Here is a 21,283-nt window from a genome sequence, read left to right on the forward strand (position 1 = left end):
TCACTGATAAATGCTATTTATTTAGTATTTATTTTGTTCTTCAAACAAACAAAAGTCAAGCTATTTACACATTTTAGTTGTTCTTTTCCAAAACAGTTTCATTACATATATGCTGCTATTTTAACAACATTCAAAGACTTAGAAAGCAAAGGAGCTGAGCTGACGGGGTTATAAATTTACATTTCAAATATTTTAGGCCTAACCCTGCTGGAAGTTACCAGAGCTGCAGAGAACCAGATGATCAACTTTGTTACCATTAGAGGACATGCCGTGACAGGATCTTTTCAAAGAAAGCAACCAAGCATCCAGGGCTTTTTTTTGAAAACACAATCTTGCAGTTTATCTAATCATAAAAGCCTCTTCAGTTCAGTAGGGGAAAAAAAACTGCAAACGGCTATGGTTTACACTTTTAAGACAGACTGACCAACAACCAATATTACACAATATCAGTGTTAAAAATGTCACACGTAGCTATAAGACGTTCACAAATGAGACTTGATAGTATAGTCGTATAATTAAAGTCAATTTCTCTGTGTTGGCAACTTATTGTAACAAACTTAGAAACCATTCTGTATTAATTCAGCATCGAGTCAACAGTTATGTCAAACTAGAGCCTAGTTTGGCTGCATTAGCTATGGTAGGCAACCATCTGCAAAAACCTACGCTAAGCAAAATGTATAAATGTATTACAGGGCTAAGCTGATGGTTATTATTTAATATCAGTTGCTATTAGGATTAAAAACTGTATACTGTTTAGTTAGCAAGGATACAACAAACTACTGGTTGACTAAAAGCATTAAATCTTGCAAAACCAATTAGATATAAATATCCAGAACCAGACACCTGCACATTTTCAAGACCTGGAATTTTCTTTCAGATGATGCACAACTGACCGGTCAATTCCTTATCTAGTCAGTACCATCAGAGATGGTCTACCAGATGCATACAGAGGAGAAGCAACCTGGGCAAAGGTTGTGATCAATCTAATGTTAGTGTCAAAACCCACACATATTACAAACCTAGCAAGCTTGCTAGATCAATCGTGCTTCTTATACAAGCCTGAGTCATCCTCTCAAAACTGTAAAAAAAAGCTCCTTGTACCTTCCAAAACGATTAAGCCCTGGAGTGTTAAAAAAAAGAAAAGAAAAGAAACAAAAGCCCAAACTTGCATTTGAAAACGACCTTGTCACGCTGGTTCAATTTTGCCTAGAGCAGTGTATCTACAATAGTTATTGCACAACAAGTGTGTGCTTGACGCCAATTCTTCATGTCCGACCCCGACAGCTCAGCTCCAGGCAGCGCAGGCGTCAGCTCTTCACCGAGCCTGCACCTTTACCAAAAATCCAAACAGGAAATCCGAACAAATCCACTCTTCATTTTAAGGAAACCAAAAGGGCAACAAAAGCCAACCATCAGCAAAATGAGATTAATCGAACACCGCTTTGCTGCTCTATTCTGCAGCTAACTATCCACTTTCTTTCAGATCAGATGTCCATTTTCAGGTTAATACAGAACACGGTTCTGTCAGAAATCAGTCTTCAACATTAGAAAACAGTTAACGAGGTGGTTCCCAACTTAAAAGTCATCATTTAGAGAACATTTTCAGTTAGCCATTCAGGACTCAACTATACAATTTAAGGCATGTTGAACAGAATCAAAGCAAAAATTGACTGAGAAAAATCAAAACACAAACTTTTACATTATTTACAAAGCTCATTTGATTTATATTAATGAGCGTTGATGCTTGTGTGTGTGTCTGTATGCATCCTGTGTTTTGATGTAGCCCTGTTGTGTGTGCAGACGTGGTTTCCAGAGGAGAGCCAATGTAACTGAGTGTAGGTTGCTTTTGCTGTAGGTGTTCATGTAGTGTGTCTGCCACTCCTTTGGACTCTAGAATCTGTGTGACGTGTAGCTCTGTTTGCTATGCGGCGTTTTGTCATGTTTCAAAGTTTTTTTTGTACAATTCTTTCAGTTCGTCCAGTTTCTCAGCTGCAGGATTTTCAGGTGTGTTAGATGTAATACAGCCACCGAAAACCCAGCCCAGCTCTCAGATGAGCACGCAAGTCTTCTGTCCTGCTGGTTAGAAGACCACCACGCAACCACCCGAGAGTTTCCGGACAGGGTGGATGACGACATTTATTGCCTTCCTTGCTGGAGAGCACCTGATTAAATCCCGAACCAGACACTTCCAACACAGATGCACTCCATGGTCAATAAACCTGTAACTTCATCTGTTAACTGTCCAGCTAATAATGCCAATGGCCTGTCCATTCCAAAATCAAGACAGAAATGTTTCTTAGGGTTTTAGTTCAAAGGACGGGTTTAGGATTAACCGGTTCATGGGCTGACTGTAGATTAGATCCTCCTTGCAGAGGGCAGCAAGTAAAGCACAGCCAGTCGCCTGTGAACAGACAAAAAAAGAAACAAAGAGCCAATCACCACTCTGTCGAGATGTGTCTGTTAGAAGCACACAGCCACAAGGTTCACCAAGCAATAAGGGGATCAAATTAAGTCATGCAAGAGAAATTAAGAAAACATACCAATGCCAAGAATTTTCGTCCTGCAGCACTCCTCTACAGCACTCAAGACGGCCGTCAGGTTGGGAGATGAAGTGGAATCATCCTTGCCAACAACTCTTCTAACAAATATCTGCCTCTTTACTGTGTGTGTGTTGATCAAACACTCTTGGTGGGGCTCTTTGTAGCCACGGCAACATCCATTCTGATAAGTAGCTATCAGTCAGTCTTGGAGCCGCTGTAGCATGTCCAACACCTCCACATCCATGTGGTTGTCCCCTCCACTCCCATTTCAGGGATACTGGCAATCTTACAGCGAGTCTCAAACTATTTTCAAAAACATTGGTTTTCTTGAAGAACATTCACTCCATATTATAAATGTCTCATGATTTTTTTCCTTCATCCATTTGCAAATTTTCTTTCTACTTTGAAAGGTAATACAAAAATATGGTTATATACAGGAGGTGGGAGAAGACAGGCTTCTCATGTCTCTCTTTTTTTTTTTCAGTTTGGGAATATCTTTTCCGTGACTGTTTCAAAGTCGTAGCAATCCTCCTGTTGTAATTGTGCTCCCATCCCCAAAATGGTACCTCACAGCTTGAATGAACAAAAGTGCATAGGTGAGTTGGTGAGGGCAGGGTGTGAGTGCTTACGAGGGTTGAGGTGAAGACAAGTGCACTACAGCAGGTGTACTCATATCGCCTTCTCAGTTCCCCTCTATGGTTATGCAGCCCTGCACTCTGTTCTCTGCAAAACAGAGCCGATCCTTGATTCTCCCGCCTCCACTCCATGGTTTGATCAAGTCTCAAGATCCACGACCACGCAGAAGTTAAAGGATCTTGTCATGTTGTTGTGAGGCCTGCCACTCTTCCTCCCATTAAAAACAAAACGAAACAAAACAAAAAACACCACTCAATGTCCTTATGGCAGAAGCGCACTTGCAAACCCCACCCATCTGATGTGGGAAAAAAAAAATTAAAAACAAATGAGGAAAAAAAATAAAACAAAAAAAACTGCACCCACAGATATCCATGTGGCTTGTAAACAACCAAAGCTCCAGTATGGAATAGAAAGAGTTCTTTCTTTGAAATCTTAGTCACCATTTGTACGACCAGGATTGTAGAGGCAGTGTGTTCAACTGTATCCATCCCGAGTTTTTTTTTTCCTCTTCTCCACTGTTTAAAACAAACAAACAAACAAACAAACAAAACAAAAAACAAAAACAGAAGACCTCGCTAAACTCTGAAGCTTTTTTTTGTATTTTGTTTCCATTTTTGAAATCTTCTGAGGAAAAATAATAAAATCTGGTATCACCACGGGTTTCTTGTCATTTTTTGGAATACATTCATATTTTCTTAAGAAAGAAATAATACACACACTTCACATGGCGATAATGAAACAAAAATGAAAAACAAATTAAGGAAAAAAAAAAAAATTAAAAACACAACAATAGCAGCCCCAAGTGCTCATTATCTTAGTCCAAATACTTTTAAACTTTGTATATAATGTATATATTCATATATATTTTTCCATTAAAAAAAGAAAACTCGTCATTATCAAATTGCAACAACGAATAAGTAACACAATATGCTAACATTTCATGCACCGTTCTGTGCAGCTGCACATAAAGATGCGTTTTTTTTTTTTTCTCAAAGTCAGAAACTCGACACCTTTCATTCACAAGTTCGAGAGCTGACAAAAGGCAACGTGATCACACCCCAGGAAAACAGACTTGACTAACCCTCTGATGGATCACCCCTAGACTGAACTAGAAATATTTACGATATAAACTTACATACTTTACATACACTGTGCTGAGCACTGACACGCGTCACACTCACTCTCAAAAAAGAGTTAATGTCTCAATGGCCACACACCCTATCCAAGTTCTTAGGCACAAATGTGCATTCATACACATACAAATAAAAAGCACATGTATTCAAAATGAGTACCTGTAGTCTTAACTCATTTCTATGAACTGTAAATGAACGTACACTCTCTCTCTCTCTCTCTCCCCCTCTCACACACACACACACACACACACACAAACACACACTCTCTCTCTCATCGTGATGCACACACAGTAACGTCCCTCATGATTCGACCTGTCTGCTAGTCCTCACAGGTCTAGAGACAGCTCCCCGTGGGGAGACGCTGAGGGAAACAAACAAGTGGTGTTCATCATGTGATGAGCGCAAAGCTAACATTTACAAATGTATGCATTTCTATTTCGTCTATCTCGGGATGAAGAGCTGGTGAGAGAAAGGATGTGTTGTGCAATTGCCCTCTCTCTTCTTTCTCGGTTTCTCTCATTCACTCTCACATGTCCCTGTTTGGAGAAGGGACGCACACATATGCTCTCTAAACATGAGAATACAAAATTTGAACAAAAAAGACAAAAATGGCCTCTTATGTTTCATACATCTTGGTAAGCAACAAAAGAAAGGAAACAAAACAAACATTGTGCAGAGTATATCACTGACACAAACCAAGCATCACACATCAGTCACTCCCACAGTCATTCATGCACATTCACAAAAATATTCACTTCTATAACTAACCCCATTTGTTGGATTTTTTTTGTTGTTTTTGTTATTTATATAGGCAAGTGCAAATCTTCAAGTTTTTATAATCCATTTTTCAATAGCTTTACTTTTTATATAAACGTAAAAAAATGCTAAACAAGAGAAATATCAACAGTGTTTGTCTTTCGAGAAAGGATTTGCTCTCTGATAAGGTTTCAACTAAAGGTCCCCCTGACTTTGAAAACCTAACAGCCCGACCATTCACCCCACCAACTGGTGCACATGGATAATGTGTATGAACACATACCGCATGGACACTGCTTCTGAACACACCAACCCACACATGAAAGAAAAAAAAAACTATTCAAATCCCATCTCAATAAAGTGCATTAGTTCAGTATAAGGTGCTTAATCTTTTGAGTGCCAGAGGATACCCATCTTCCTTTCAACCTCACCCCTTCTCACCCCCCTCTCCCCTGCTTATGTGATCAACTGATGTAGTAGGGAGCCCTTTATTTTTCTTTCCAGAGGGAAGGAAAGAGTAGGAGGTGCAGATCCAGGCACCTCCACCCTGCACCTCCCCTCATGCTTGCTCCCTTCCTACCCCCACGCCCCTGGTTCCCCCAGCAGTGCACATTCGTCATCAGGTTTGTCTGATTAAAAGACAAGAAGGCCTCAGGTAGCTATTGCTGCTGCGCTGCGTCACATCAGTAATCCTCCACCATCTCCATCTCATTCAGGCTCAGACAGTCGCCCGTGTTGTGGAATGAGTACCCTGCAGGGAGAGGGGTGGAGGGGGTGGAGGGAGGAGGGCGGAGAGAAGAGACGGAAAGAGCAGAGTGAGATCAGAGGTTGGCACATGGTGGAGTTTGAACCGGCTTAGACAGCATTGGCATGGGATAGAGATGCAACCCAGAAATGACCAGATTGTCTCAGTTTGTGAGCTTTTCTGTTCTGAAAATGTAAGAAGTAGTTATACGAGAGGGTAAGCTATTAAAAAAATACAATGCAATTTATTTACACTTTACACTAGTTTTTCCAAGTATTAAATGTTAATAAAGGTTTAAAGATACTGTAGATTTCTTCCTGCAGACTACCAGACAAAGTCTGTATTTACTCCACAGCTTTCAATATCCTTTTCTTTTTTTAATCTATATCACAATTCTTTGGCCACCTGTTTCCAGGAGCAGGCTCCTGCATTTACATAAATAAACTTCACACATAAGGCTACCCTATGAGCGCAGCCTCCATGTTGGCGTGTTTTGTGTTGAAGGTTACTTTTGATGTGGGAGTGTGTAGCTGGTGAACTAGTTGGCAGGTTGTGTTTTGTAAAACCAATTTATTTACAGATAAATGAAATCAAAAGTAAGAAGTATCAAATGCTGGTGAGATCACATACCTAAGATGCTGGGGTCAGAGTGCAGCATCATGGGCTGTTTCTTCTTCATCTTCCCCCCCTGGTTGTCATAGAGACCAGCCTTGCCCATGTGGTTAGCTTGAAACATGGACTGCAGGGTGCTTGGATTCATACCTCGCATTGAGTCCTAACAGGGGAGGGGTGAGAAGATTTAGCCAGAGTGAACAACTGCCTGTTGTCTTTAAACTAACACTATACTTAAACTAACTGTGCTTACTACAATCATTAAGATTGAGCAATCCAGGTTTGACCCGTGGTAAATTACAAACTGGGACAATGTGAATCAACACGGACCTGTATGTCTACTAAGAAGGAGCAGCACCTGTAGAGCAACTATTGTCTCCTACTGTGTGGGAACCTTTAGGTCAAATAATGTGGAACATTCTTTAGAGTTAACTGTTAAAAAAACATGACACGGCTTTGGTGACAGCAGGCGATAAAGTCAATGACTATCTCTTCACTAACAATTCAAGCCAGTGTTTTTGTGCACACAAACATTTTCAGGTTTACCTGCAGAGGGAAGTTCATGTTCAATCCAGCCACTTCCTTTGATAACTGAGAGGAATAAAGAAGACGAAAGAAGGAATTTGTACCAGTCACACTGTTAACACACCCTTGTAGTTTCAAGCTCATCAAAATTATCAGTGCATCATTACAGCTGATTATTAGAAGCCTGACTCTCATGTTGAAATAACACTTAAAACCTATATATTCTCTGTGTATGAAGTTTGTAAATCAAAACTACACATATTAATCTGTGCTTCAGTGTTTGTGATAATTTAAATGGTTTTAATTAAATGTTGTGCACAATGCAAATTCATAAGGCAGGCAGGAGCACAGACCTTGCCTGCTGCATTCATTTCCTGGCTGACACCAAACCAATTTCTAGCTTTATACCTATAATGTCCACATAACCCAGCATGCTACACAGAACAAAGTCTAAGTAAGTTTTTTTTGTTGCATGTGTCCGACATGTACCGTTCTTGACGGACAAACGTTGACATCTCAGCCCTACCTGCTGCTGCTGCCTCTGTTGGTTGGCTTTCTGTTTGGCACGTCGCTCCAGAAACTGTTTGGCGAATTCTTTGGCTTCCACAGTGTCCCCTAAGTAGGACCGGATGAAGTCCAGCACTGCATAGGGAGACTCTACCTCCTTCAGATATGCCACAATCGTGGCAACTAAATTGAGAGAAACACAGTTTAAATTTTAAGCAGTGCTGCAACCAATACCTAAATTCTCCCCGTGACACTGCAAAATACTAAAAGGCTGAGCAGCCTACCATCCAGAGAGGAGGAGGAGTTGTTGGCAGAGGTGTTGAGAGCATGCAGCATCTGTTCACACCAGGTAGTGAAGCCGTCCTGCTTCATGCCCTGCAGAAGCTTCAGCAGCTTCTCTTCCTCCTCTGTCCGCTTGCGCATCATGTATGGATGACTGCAGAGACACATTACATTTATTACAGTGATAAACTGAAAAACTGTTCTACAGTGTTATCTGCAGCAACAGTTGTAAACCATGATGAGTATATTCAATCAGACCATCCACCAATCAATCAGTCAGTGCGTTTACGATGCTAGTACCTGAGTGACGGGCTGCTGCGGCTGTTCTTCAAGCCCATGTTGTTGTTGCTGTTGCCACGCAAGCTGCCCTGGTTCTTCACAGCCTCGTCCCACATGCCCATGCTGCTTGAAGAGCCTCCACTGCTACCCTTGACCTCCATACCTCCAGGCCCGCCCCACATTCCTACACCGTCCACTGTCCACTGCCCTCCAATGGAGGAGTTCCCCATAGACATCCCAGAGTGCTGAAAGCATATAGAAAATTGGTTGATTGTTACAAATAATATGGTTTTATACGTCTTTGCAGTACCTACAAAATGCTAACATCATCTCTTTAGAAGACACAATGACTGTATGTAACTGACACTCACCCGGTCTCTCTGCTGCTGGGCTCTCTGTTGCTGCTGCTGCTGCTTCAGGAGCCTCTCTGATTCTTGGTGCATTTCCAGCAGAGTCTGAGGCTTTCCTGCCTTGGAGAGCCCAGTGGAGGGAGCCCCACTCCAGCTTGAGCTGCCTGCCCCCGGACCCTGCTGCTGGGGGGCCTGCTGCAGTAACTTCATGATCAGTTCCTGCTGCTGACGGCACTATAGGAGGATACAGATATTTCTAGCAGATCAACAAAAAAATCCAGACAAGACTCCAATGCCAATTGCTATTTCCAAATTAATGACACACTAATCTATCTATCTATCTATCTATCTATCTATCTATCCATCCATCTATCCATCTATCCATCCATCCATCCATCCATCCATATCTATATCTATATATATAAAAATATATAAAATATTTTTCAGATTTTTCATAAACAAGGGCAACAATATAAAATGTTTTCATATTTTAAAAATGTATTCCAGTTTAGATAAAGCTCAATACATAAGGGTTTCCAATCAGATGATTAAAAAAGATTAAATTCAGGATATTATTGGCCATCATCGAACTTGAAAATAGAGGAAAAGGGCAAAAAAACTTTCTGTCCATCGTCTCACCTGCTTGCGCCTGAAGAGCTCCTCCTCCTCCCTCCTCTTCTGCTCCTCCTGTTGCCTCCTCTTCTCCTCCCTCCTCTTACGCTGCTCCTCCTCCTCCCGTTTCGCCCTGAGTTCAGCGTCTCGCCTCTCCTGCTGGAGCTGAAGGGGAAACGGTCAAAAAACAGTCAAAGAGAAAAGCAGACACAAACTGAGATTACAGTGACTAATACGTTTTTCTGCCTTTGGCATTTCTCAGAAATCTCTAGTTTTTTTCTGTCAATAATAAATGATTTCTTTGACTCATAAGTTGAACAATGCTTGAGAATGCTGCAAATGCACACAATACAAACATGCAAGTATTAGCCCACCTTTTGAAGCTGTTCTAAAGTTGGACCCTGAGTAGAAGGATTCATTGTTATGTCCCAAAGACTGGCTTCACCGCCTACGGGGAAACACAACCAGATTAATTTAGCCACACATGATACAACAGCTGATGCAACACTGCATGTGGTGCTTCTGTATAAACAGCTACAGTTTAGAAGGTACCTGACGACTGTGAAGCTGAGGTATGCATGTCCCACAAGGACCCTGTATCTGGCACTGACATCGACCTGTTCATCGAAGGCATCATACCCTGCTCACTGCACCTGTAAAACACACACACAATAAATACAAAAGTCACAATTTCCTCATTTATAGTACCAGAAACTACAATTGACTGAAAAAATAAATGTACACTAGTTCAGACAGTTGAAAGCTATATCACCAATAGGCCCACCTGTTAATGAGCTGGAATAGCTGCTGCTGTTGGAGCTGCTGATAAAGAACTGCTGCTGCCGCCAGCTCCTGTTGCTTTTTCAGGCGCTCCTGGTCCAGGTTTCCCTGGAAATAGGAGAGATCAAAGAGAGCATGTCAATACAATGCAAATTTGAATCAAAATCCAGCTACTGATACCCAATGAACTAAGTCTAAGTAACAGCTTACAGTATGATTATCTATTATCTATTTATATAAACCACTATGTCTATATATGGTGCTCTATAAACCTGTCAAACAAGAGATGTATTACATATAAACTACTAAGAAATAGTTTTATTCTTTTCCTCAGAAGGCTTGTTGAAAAGCATGCTTTGGGTCAAATAAAGACCCCTCTGACTAAAACTTATTTTGTATAGTATTCTGTTACTGTAACATGTCCAAAAATCACCCATCTCTTCTGCAACCCCCCGCCTCCCCCTCCTCTATGTTGGCTGAGCTCTGACTCACAGTCCCAGCGGGCCCCCGGGTGGGCTGCGGGCGCTGCGTTGGTGGTGGCTGTCTCACCAGCAGGGGCGGCGGGGAGGGCCCTGGGGCAAAGGGTACACGGCCCCACATCTTGATGACATCCCCCAGGGGTTGGAAGCCCTCGTCGCAGCCCCGCTTCACCAGCAGGGTCATGGTGAAGTAGCCAGCCTGGAACCACTCGCACATCTCCACAGTGGTGAACGGACCTGGTGGAGAGTGGGACAGAGAGGTCAGTTTACAACACAGACCCTGTGCTTATTTATTGACACAAAGTATCTGATTGAAATTAGTTCAGACAACAGATTGCTATTGACATTTGATATTTATGAATCAATATGCTATGCTGTATGTACAATGGATGCAGTGTATTCCTGTACCCTGGATCTCTCCCTGTGGGTCCTTATAGAACCACTTCATAGCGGCCTCATGAGTCAGTGGCAGAGCAGCTGCGGTGTTCCTGCTCTCCTGCTGCTGAAGAGCCTGGGTGAAACACTCCTCCTCCAAAGAGGTGTCTTGCAGTGATGCCACCATCTTCTCTGCCTCCTACAAAAATACATATTCATTGTTTATTCAAGGTAATGTATCTAGAATAATCAGTGGAAATATAATCAGCAGCAGTAGCCCCTGCCTAACAGTGCCTCCTGCTATTACTACCTGCTGCAGGTGCTTCATGCCTTCATCGTCCTCGGTGTCTCCTCCAGACGGAGGGAGGAGAGGAGCAGCAGAGGAAGGAGGTGGGGGAGGCAGGTTCGAGGAGGTGGTGGGGCTGGAGATCTGCTGGGCCTTGGAGCCGCCAACTGGAGCCACGTCTGACACAAAAACAAGAAGAAACATTAGTAAAACAATGGGCTCTATTTTTAGTATGTCTATTTCTAGGACAGTGATGCTGGATGTCGGGGGCAGAGCCACCTACTGGCTCTGTATCTGATTCAGCAGGAACAGCGGGGTCAGTAAACAAGATATTAAATGACTGGGACTAAACATATTGTATATCAAACCAAAATATCAACATGGGTGAATTTCACACACGCACAGAAGCCTGAGACTAAAAGGCCAAATGTTAAAAGGTCACAAACTCTAAAGTAACAGAGCCAGGACAAGACTTCAAATCAGGAGCTGCTGTTTCATAAAACAATATATTTATTCAACTTTGAATTAAGAAGATATTCATGTATATTTCAAGGTTCGCAGATAAAGTACTTTCAGGGTAACATGTCTAATGTAGATGATTCTTTTTAGCAATCATTTTCCAATGCCTAACTCAATATTATGATTTGTCACCTATTTTACAAAGACCTTTCACACAATCAAGAACCTTGACAAAGGCAAAATAAAACAAAGGAAGCATTTCAGTAAGGCCAGATAGAGAGTTAAGCTAGCTAATGAATCAAATTCACTGTGCAATAGCTGCTGTACCATCTAATTTCAGATAGATAAGAGACATATGATACTGCTACCGACCAAAATCTTTTGTTGTTAGTAGTAACAACAGCCTACATTCAACATAGTAACAAGAGATATGGAAGTGGACATACCTTCACTAGGTGTGCTGCTGACCTTGACGGGGTGGCTGTTGCTTAGCTGAATGTTATCCACCACTGGGCCTGCATTGCTGGGTTGGGGCTCCAGAGAGAGACAAGGGGGAGTACAGTGTGTTGGGGGAGAAGAGGAAGGTGATGTGGGCTTCACCTCAACATCAACTGCAGCAGAGCCAGACTCATTACTCTCTGTGAGGTGACAGTGAAGGTACGAGGGGAAAAATACAGATTTTAATAAGATGATGGCTAAAGTTGTAATTACCGATGCTTGGGCCAGAGACCAGCTAGGGGAAACAGTATGAATCATGGTACATTAAACTTCAGATAAACAATTAAGAGGTCTGTACTCACCCTTGTCCTTGTCTCCTTCAGCATTGTTCCTCTCAGCAAGGCTCTCCTCCTCATCCTCCTCCTCTATCCCCTTAAAATCTAACTCCTCGTCCAGTACCATCTCCTTACCACCCTTCTAACAGTGTAGGACAAGGAGAGAAGAGCAAATGAGAGTGTGCACATACACAGACGAACTCTGAACAGATAATCTAAAGTTGGTCGATCAAAATAGTCCACCCAAAGACACACACACAATTACAAAAATTAAATAAAAACACACCTTCATCGGCATGAAAGCTCCAGAGGAGTCAAAAGTGCCCATCCCCCCATCTTCCTCATCTGTACACCACTCAGGCAGGCCGTCCCTGTCATCCTCTAGTCCTTCACTGCCCGCATGTCGGCGGCCGCCACTATGACCCTCTGAGTCCCGGAAGTCAAAATCAATCTTCCTTCTCCGACTCTCACCTGGACCGCCGTTGTCCCGCCAACCTGTTGAGAGAGGATTTGGTCAGGTCTTGGGATCTGTTAAATCTCAGCTCCTGAGGCTGCTGTAAAATGAGTGGAACATATGTTGTTTGAAGGTCATGTAGCTTCTCAGGGCCTGATTTACTAAGGTCCCAAATAGTGAGTATTAAACTGCAGTCTTTAAAACTGTGCAGTTCATTTGTGGAAACATACTACATAGGCACACACAGGGAAGGTGTGTCTTCACTTCACTGCCACTAGATGTCAGTATACCCGCTGTGTGAGTTGGATATGGAGGCATTAATAATGACGTACTTTTTTTGATCCCCTTGGGGAAATTGTTGAACTGTGGTTTAGTGGCACATTAGAGTAGTAATGTAAATAATTGACTGATATTCAGAAATAATTTTATTATTCAAAACCTCTACCAGTGTTTGCTGTATACGGAGCTGTAAAGACATTAAGTCCAACTTGAGTGTAATATGTGAAGTGTAACATTGTGCAGTTGAACAGATCTGTTTTACTTCCTTACTCATTCATGCATTCACTGATGTACTCCAGGTCTAATGTAAACCTATGTAAAAAGAACTGTGTGGTTTTAAGCATTCAACACAAAGTAGGCATGCAGCCCACATATGAATTCAATCATTGAGTCCACTGAAGTTGGGCACAAGAGGAAAGTTCTTTTTATTTTACCAATTTGCTTCAGGAAATAAACAGTCCATGAATTAAAAGCATGGACTCTTGCTGTGCCATGATCTGTTTCATCTGTGCCGATAACCTTAAAGGAATTTCCAGTGCAGCTGAATCCACCTTGTTTCAATGAATCAATTGCAATCATTAGCAGGTTTAATGAACCCATTCTAAAATGCAGCTGAAAGCATATTGGAGAATAATATCTTTAAGGTGGGTAACTGCCCATCATTCATTTCAGAAAGAAAAATCATGAGGCCTTTACTTTTGTGTTTTTAACACCAGTTTGAGGCCGAGCAAAAATAAATAAAAGTTTGTTTTTATCGTACCATCTCTGCGTGATGCACCAACTCTCCAGTTGTTGGTCGGCTCCCCCTCATCCTCAATTTGCTCTTCCCGGAGGGTGCGCCAGTTATCGCTGTCAGCCCTTGTGTACTCCTTCCTCCCTGGACCCGCGGGACCTCCAGACTCTTCAAAGCCAGGGCGCCCCACCTCCCGACGCAGCGGCTTCTCAAATCGCCGCTCGCCCCTGAGAGAAGGAGGGAAGTGGGAAGAAATTTCATATCAGCTGATAAACATCGAAAAACAAGCTCAAAACTCGTTTTTGCTCTAGAGAAATAAATCTGGCTGCAATGTGCACCTTGTTACTACTGAAACAAATTCATCCTTTTTTTTTTTAAACTGGTCTAAGAATAAAAACTAGTGAATAAATTAAACAGATACTTTAATATTGTCCTGGCAGAAAGGACAAAATGCCTGAAAACTCCACAAAAATACCTGGTAGATTACAGAGTCTATTACTGTGGATGACAGTTCCTCTCAGCACTGATGATATATGCCTTTACTATGCCTTGCAGCTCTTGGAGTCATAATTTATTTGACCTTGTCTGGAGTTCAGGCAGTGTGTGCTGGGTTTTTCTTACCGATCATCCCAGCTCTGACTGCGGTGTATCTCTCGGACGCTGCGGCCGAAACCCACCTCCGCATCTTCAATACTTCTTTGGTAGAATCCACTTTCACCACGACCTCGTCCTGATTATTATATAAAAACATTATGTGAGACCAGCCATTTTAGATGCTGTCACTCCCTTTCTGCTGTCTAATGCATTCTCAATGGAGTCTTCTGTAAAATTAGCTTAATCATTGATAATTATGTTAAAACCTCCTAGAACTTAATGAAACATCTTTCACCACTAATACATGACAATGTATGCTCTTCAAGCTGCCAACAGCCTCACACACAAGCACATAACACTAACCACGCAAAATCATTCACATCATTCTTCTCAGTTGCTTCCGTGCTTGTTCTGGACCAGACGACTAGTATTTATATTGGCTATTCATATGCGTAGAGTTCTGTGTGTGCACAAGGTTAGTTCAAAAGCCTGGAGCTTTTATACAGGTGTGCCTGGACAAAAGGAGGACTATTTAGACAGGCCAAGAGGAAGTGTGTTGCATCAAGATGGTGGAAGAAAAAGGGGAAATAAACACTTGACTGGTTGGCTTGAATAAACTGTTTTCCATGGATAACAGCCATTGTACTTTCAGCCAAGAGCTCTGGGCTCCATTTCTGTTGCTGTTGGACGTAGCTTTAGCACAAGTGGTTGTGGATTTATCATGAGTGCACTTAGGATGAATCACTACTGTACTTTATTTGTTGCTGTTTCTCTTCTAACTGGTGACTGGGAAGGAGTGTTTGTATTTTGTTTTTACCTCGACCGCCTCGTGTGGCCCCTCGTCCTCGGACCACTCCAGCTGGGGCAACTCCACCCACTCCCTTTCCCATGAGCCTCAGTACCGCTACACTGTTCACAGACATGGAGAAGTTCCTCTGCCGAGAGAGAACGGAAAGAGCAAAAGGGAGGAATGTAAGGAATGTGAGCTCGCAGCCACATTTGTCCACCAACACAGGCTTTGCTATGGAACTGAGGTGCATCGTTGTATACCACACGATAGCCGAAGCGGTTCTGTGTTAGTAGGTATCATTTTATTTGTGAACATGTGTGGCAGACCTGCTCCTCCTCAGTGAGAGGCACCAGTGCCAGTGGCTGCATGGGCTCTTCTTGCAGAATAGCAGCAAACTCCTTATCCTGCATGTCCTCTGGGACCTAAGAACAACAGCAGGCGCCTTAAATTGCATCTTTCCAAAACTTACAGCAACTTTCAAAAACTGATGTAAACATATTCTCATTTTTAAGGATGGGAAGTAAAGTTTAATAGCTATATTACATGCTACTTTGATCACTTATGCATCATTGACTACTACTACTGCAAAACATAAATCATTACTGTTGAGACAAACTTCCCCACCAACCTTGTTGTCTTTGACATAAAGTGCTAACATCTCCTCTCGGCCGTAGCGATACTCGGCCAGCTTGTACTTTGGCATGGCGGGGGAAGGAGGAGGGGACGTCACACTCCCCCCACTGGACAGTGCACGGAGCCTGTGTGAAGAATAGCACAAGGAATGGTTAAGATTTAAAATTGCTAGTTTTTACATCAATATTTCATTTCAGATTTGTGTTAAGATTTCAAAATACTTGGTTAAAATGTTTTTTTCCCCAAAATTTATAAATTTCTAATCTCCATAAATATTTGAACAGGATTCATCGCCTCAACCAGTAATAAAGGCTGCAGCTCGAGTGACAGTGTTTATGAAGGTGCTATTCTGCTGTTACAGGCTGAATATTTAAAACTACACTTACTGACTTGAGCTCACACATAATGTAGAATTGTTACTTATAAAAGAAAAAGTTAGTTTACATTCCCCTACTGGCATGAAAGAACAAAAGAGAGGGAGAGTAGTATTTTGGAACTGTGGCAAAAACTCTTTCATCTAAACTGTAGAAAAAATTAAAAGAATTCATCTTGCAGTAGAAAAAAAAAATAGCAGAATGTTCAGTAATAAATCACCCATCTTCCTACGCAGGTCCCCCTGAATACACTTGGCTCAACACAGATAATACAGTATATTAGCTTTCCAATCTCAAGATTTCATTTTAAAAAGCTATTACTAGCAGGCCAGCTTCCAAGGCCTGCTGCTTAACAATGGCTGCATTCACATGCCTTTACAAAGTGTGTCATTGACTCACAGGCCCCACATCAAAACCATATGTAACTCAGAGATGTGGAGCCGGGTGTGCGGTGTAAAAGGTAAAGGAAAGCACAGTGAAAGACCACTTGGCAGCTTGTGGCATATCAACGAGGTTACAAATAAGTGGTGCAGTGACTGATATGCATAATAAGTCGATAGCTGGGGAAACATGCCAGTGGGTGGGGTACTACCAAATATTTTTGCCTTTTTGTATCTAGTAGTACTTACGTAAAGCAAATATACCCCCCCCCCCCTCCCCCCCATTATCAAAACAGACGCATCTACATTTTCCAAAGATTTATAGCACAGTTCCTGGCCTAGTAAATGATACTTACACCTAAATGTGTGGCAGACTTATTTCCAATCTGGATTCTACCACAATGACAAACAAACAATATCTCCAGACTCTACTGCCAATACAACCTCAAACTGTCTAGATAATTTTATAACGCTAAAAGGCTTGTAAAAGACAGCTGTACACGATGAGTGCATGAACCGGCCGCTCTGTAGCTATATTAAAAAGAGTAGAAGGATAAAAGTGGACGAGAATGGCCACTGAGAGAAAAGCAGCTGCAGATGTGTAAAGAGAGAAATATTCTGCGAGGCTGGCACTGCACCAAGAATGCACACAGCAGACACAGGCTGTTAGAGATGGAGAGCTACCAAACTAGACTACGCCCCCCTACCCCCATTAATCGCTACACAAACATTCACAGAGAAGCACGGGGAAAGAGAAATGGTCACAGGCAGAGGTGGACAGAACCCTGTTGTAACAATACCTACATTCTGACTTCAGGTGAAACGATTGGGCCACAGTTACTGATTACAAAAGAAAACTGTCTGTGAAGGCTGATACTGAAAGCATTTAACTGCATCTAAAAACCCACTGAAGTCCAGACTATTACTGTTACTTCCATGTGGATCGTAACGATTTACTGATATACATTTCTGGTTTGATAATGGCAAAGGATGATGTGGGTTCGTCTTCTAGTCAAATAAGCAACTAACAATTAACCAATGTAATCTGCCCATCATCCCCTTGGCTAATGACTGGTAATGTTTAGATAAAAGACAAAAATCGCGTTAGCTGTGGCGACTTACAGTAGCTCACTTTCTCCTACCATGAGTCTAAACTCCAACATTTAGTTTAGTATCATATAAGCTAAGGAGAAGCAGCAAATGCTGTATTTTACAAACTGGAACAAGCAAAAACTTGGATTGTTTCCTTGAAAATTGCTCAGTCTGTCATAAAAAATAGTTTCCAACCTAATCATTAAAAGACTATTAATCCATCTCCATGAATATAGGACATTTTTCCATTGCATTTGAATGCTATGGACACAATCCACTATCAATGTTAGATTCCTAATTTAGGCATGGAAATAGAGAAGTATATCCACTAACTCTCACGGCTCACTCACTCACTAACCATCTGGTTAGAATGACACTTTAGTCCATAAAAAGGTACTTTAAATTGATACTGCAATTTTCATAGGTGCATTCAAGAAGCCTATTTAGTATCCACAAGTAAAAGACTAGACTAGATTTAAGCCAAGATTCCTGTAAACCACTAAACCTAATAATGCTCAGAATAACAGTACATTTGAAAAGTCTCTGTGTATTCAGGAATCTTTTTAAGCTGGGCTGAAATTACAAACAAGTCAGATAAATTACCATTCTGGGCCGAAGTTAAGAGTCTCAGCAGTCATATTCCTCTCGTCCACACAGAACTGAGTATCTGAGGAGAAAAACAATTTTCATTTTATTTTTTTTATCCAAGCAAAACTTATATATTAAAAAAAAGGATGAATGAAAAGCAATAAATGCAACTGCCTTACCCTGTCCAGATGAACGGAGCAGGCTGGACTGATCTGGACCAGGCTAGAGCTGGCTGGCTTTAGTTAGGCTTAGGTGACTAGAAGGCTGAGTGGTGCTTAAGCTGTGGTCACAGAGCTCCCCAAACACACAGACACAAAGAGAATAGCTGCCAGTTTCAGGTGCTTGAGGAATACCAGGTTATCAGGTCCAAACTAGGTAAGGAAGGGGGTTTGACAACAGTTTGGAGAATGGAAGTTCCTGCTACTCACAGCCGAAAAGGGTTGTTAAAAATAAAAAACAAACAAAAAGAACCTTGGAAATTGATGATGGAACAAAATAAAACACTCTTGCTAGTAATGTTTTCTTTTTTTTTTTTTTCCTTTTACAGCAGTTATATCTCACATTGAAGTTAAAAATATGAACCGATTCATCAAAAAAGCTGATGCAGGAACAAAATAACAGCCAAAACTATGGATCAGGCTGCTGGATCAGCTGCCAAGAGCAGACGCGACTTGCAATCGTCCTCTCCTTTCTCTCTCTCTCTCCCCCTCCGTGCCTTTTCCTCTCGCGCCAACTGAAATGTGGATTGACGGAGACCCTCCAGGTAACTCCTTTATTTTCTGTGCTCCACCCTTTGCACCACTAAAAAAAGGACAAGAGAGAAAACAGAACGTGAGAGAAGGAATCAGAGAATCCAAACAATTAAAGGAAAGATGGAGTAATGTTCAAAAGTTTTAACAAATTAACTGCCAGTGAGATGTATTCTCACAGCTTGGCAGTCAGCCTATACTGTGATAGGAAAGGAAGTCTAATTTGATTTGCCATTGTGTAGCCTTGACAAACTATTTTTGCTGCGTGCCCTAGACTTCACTCAAAGGTAGCGGCCCAATTTGATCAATCTGTTACAGCACACTGAGCTGAGAGAAAAACAGTGGTATTCCTTCACTGAATAAATGAAATGCCAAGCTATTTCTAGTCTAGTGCTCAATCATGGCCCTGTGTTTCTGCTGCTCACAGGAGATTTTCCATCCAGAAATGTAGGGAGTTTATTTGAGTGATTTGTTGTGATCCAGCTGCTCCTAACCCATGCAGTTGGTTGGGGAGAGTTCCTGAAAATGTCAGGGCGGCCAAACCAACATCCAGCCAACTCAACAGTTAATATCTATACATGCAAACAATAAACACTATGATCTCTAGCTAAATTTAAGAACAGTTAGCAGTGAAAGCTACTTGAATACCTTTGATGGATAACTGTGGTTAATTGAAATGAAGACCACGTTTTCCTAATTTCTAACCACAATCACCAGACCAACCAGCTTCGCTTTAACATCACCCATTTTTTAATATTTAGTTTACAATCTGATCCATTATTCTGTGGATGGTAATCTAATCTAAAGACTAAATGGTGGTAAAAGGTATACAATTTTAATTAAGACCAATCAGAACAATTATACAGCACTTAACAATCAACCTATTAATTTACAGAAGATGACCTAAACTGACTAACTGAACCATGACATTAGCAAATCATATGCATGTTCACATGTTTTTGAACTTTAGTGTCCGTCTTAGGATCAGTGTTCAGTTGATAGCACGGGTTCATTAGTACTGCTGACTTAAACAACAATTTATCAGCAGTTTTATCAGCTTTACCCAATTACAACTATGCTGTAAGCTGATAAAATGTCCATAGAGTTGCATGACGTGGTGACATAACTCGGAAAAACAAAAGTTGAGAGTAGCAATTTTATCAAAACCTTTACATGGAGGTCATTATTGTTTTTTCTGTAAACAAGAGACAAGGCCACAACGTAATATTAAATGCCTGTGATCTTTGGGCACTCAGATGCCATTGCAATAAAACAGGCATGATTCTTTGATGGGCATTATTGCATGGGCTCAGGAATACTTCCAAAATTCAATGTATGTAAACACGGTTCATTGTGCCATCCAAAAATGCAAGTTAAGGCTCGATTATACAAAGAAGAAGCCACATATGTACATGATCCAGAAGTGCTGCCATCTTCTCTGGGTGAAAGTTCATTTAAAATTGTCTGTGGCAAAGAAAAACTTCTGTTGTTTTTGGAAACTATGGGAGACAAACCTTCTAGATTGTTATCAAAGGTTATTTCAAATGTGATGTTGAATGAATAAATATAGGTTTATGAGATTTGCAATTTTTGCATTATTATTATTTGATGTAATTTGATTTGCATTTTGTTTTTATGTAGATAGCACCCCAACATTTTTAGAATTGGGACTGTAAACAGCCACATAAACAGCAGTATGTGATTCACTGCGTGATGTGACACCTGGTGGTGTTAATCTGTGGGCTTACATGCACTTAAGTAACCAAGTTACAGTCGGCTATTTCAATAAAGCTGATTTCTTAACCGATATGCAAACCAGAAACCAAATTTCCATGGCATAGGGGATTAGAGAAAACAGATTTCCCAGAAAACAGATTTCTCTGCCACATATATGCGTGACAAAGTCTCTAATCAGCTTGTTACAAGAAAGCATGTGTATGGAAAAAGGCTGCCGACACCCCACTATACTATTTTCAGCTGGGAGAAGTGGTGGGGTTAATGTAGGAGAGTAATCAGATTACTCGTGTGCTGAATAAAATATAGATTTCCAGTAGCCAGACTTTTAAAGTGCATGTAAACTCTATGCCTTATTACCCAAGAATTCTGGTTACTTAAATGCATATCGCAATCCATGTTGTGGACAATCAATGCATATATTTAATGTAAAGTAGCAAGGCCATCTATGGCTGTATTGTGGTTTTTAGGTACCACCGACACAATAAAATGCAGTACAGTTAGTCTGGACATATGCTTGCAGTCAAGAACATAGTTGGATATGCAAGATCACATACACATTGCCAACGTTGACCTTCCATATTGCCAGCTAACTGTCACCAAAAATTAACTCTTTGGATACACAAGTTGCAGTCCTGCCCAAAACGGCAGGGCACGAACTCAGGAAGAGATTCATGCCAGCCAGGATCCCTGGACCCACATTTGACGCCACAGCATCATGGTCTCCACTTTCTCTTTTCCAGCTCCTTTACAG

At 41.4% G+C, this 21,283-nt stretch overlaps 1 protein-coding gene across 2 annotated transcripts in view; it reads right to left on the reverse strand.

The window, feature by feature from the left end:
- gigyf1a (GRB10 interacting GYF protein 1a) overlaps positions 1-21,283 on the reverse strand; it is a 27,846-nt gene continuing 6,563 nt past the window's right edge. The window contains exons 2-26 of one of the 2 annotated variants that reach the window (XM_026352722.1): positions 18,226-18,847; positions 18,062-18,125; positions 15,608-15,737; positions 15,306-15,401; positions 15,007-15,124; positions 14,217-14,325; positions 13,623-13,822; positions 12,416-12,624; positions 12,157-12,271; positions 11,803-11,994; positions 10,922-11,076; positions 10,645-10,810; positions 10,307-10,473; positions 9,762-9,865; positions 9,530-9,630; positions 9,352-9,425; positions 9,005-9,142; positions 8,387-8,599; positions 8,037-8,260; positions 7,739-7,890; positions 7,474-7,637; positions 6,969-7,013; positions 6,441-6,585; positions 2,541-5,816; positions 1-2,401 (exon numbers count right to left, since the gene is read on the reverse strand). In XM_026352722.1, the coding sequence (XP_026208507.1) occupies positions 5,749-5,816; positions 6,441-6,585; positions 6,969-7,013; positions 7,474-7,637; positions 7,739-7,890; positions 8,037-8,260; positions 8,387-8,599; positions 9,005-9,142; positions 9,352-9,425; positions 9,530-9,630; positions 9,762-9,865; positions 10,307-10,473; positions 10,645-10,810; positions 10,922-11,076; positions 11,803-11,994; positions 12,157-12,271; positions 12,416-12,624; positions 13,623-13,822; positions 14,217-14,325; positions 15,007-15,124; positions 15,306-15,401; positions 15,608-15,737; positions 18,062-18,096 (3,120 nt within the window). In that variant the 5' untranslated portion in view covers positions 18,097-18,125; positions 18,226-18,847 and the 3' untranslated portion in view covers positions 1-2,401; positions 2,541-5,748. Of the gene's footprint in view, positions 2,402-2,540; positions 5,817-6,440; positions 6,586-6,968; positions 7,014-7,473; positions 7,638-7,738; positions 7,891-8,036; positions 8,261-8,386; positions 8,600-9,004; positions 9,143-9,351; positions 9,426-9,529; positions 9,631-9,761; positions 9,866-10,249; positions 10,474-10,644; positions 10,811-10,921; positions 11,077-11,802; positions 11,995-12,156; positions 12,272-12,415; positions 12,625-13,622; positions 13,823-14,216; positions 14,326-15,006; positions 15,125-15,305; positions 15,402-15,607; positions 15,738-18,061; positions 18,126-18,225; positions 18,848-21,283 lie in introns of both variants that reach the window. The other variant, XM_026352720.1, reaches the window with a different exon arrangement.

Source organism: Anabas testudineus, chromosome 18 (genome assembly GCF_900324465.2).
Source record: "Anabas testudineus chromosome 18, fAnaTes1.2, whole genome shotgun sequence".
Lineage (NCBI taxonomy): Eukaryota > Metazoa > Chordata > Actinopteri > Anabantiformes > Anabantidae > Anabas > Anabas testudineus.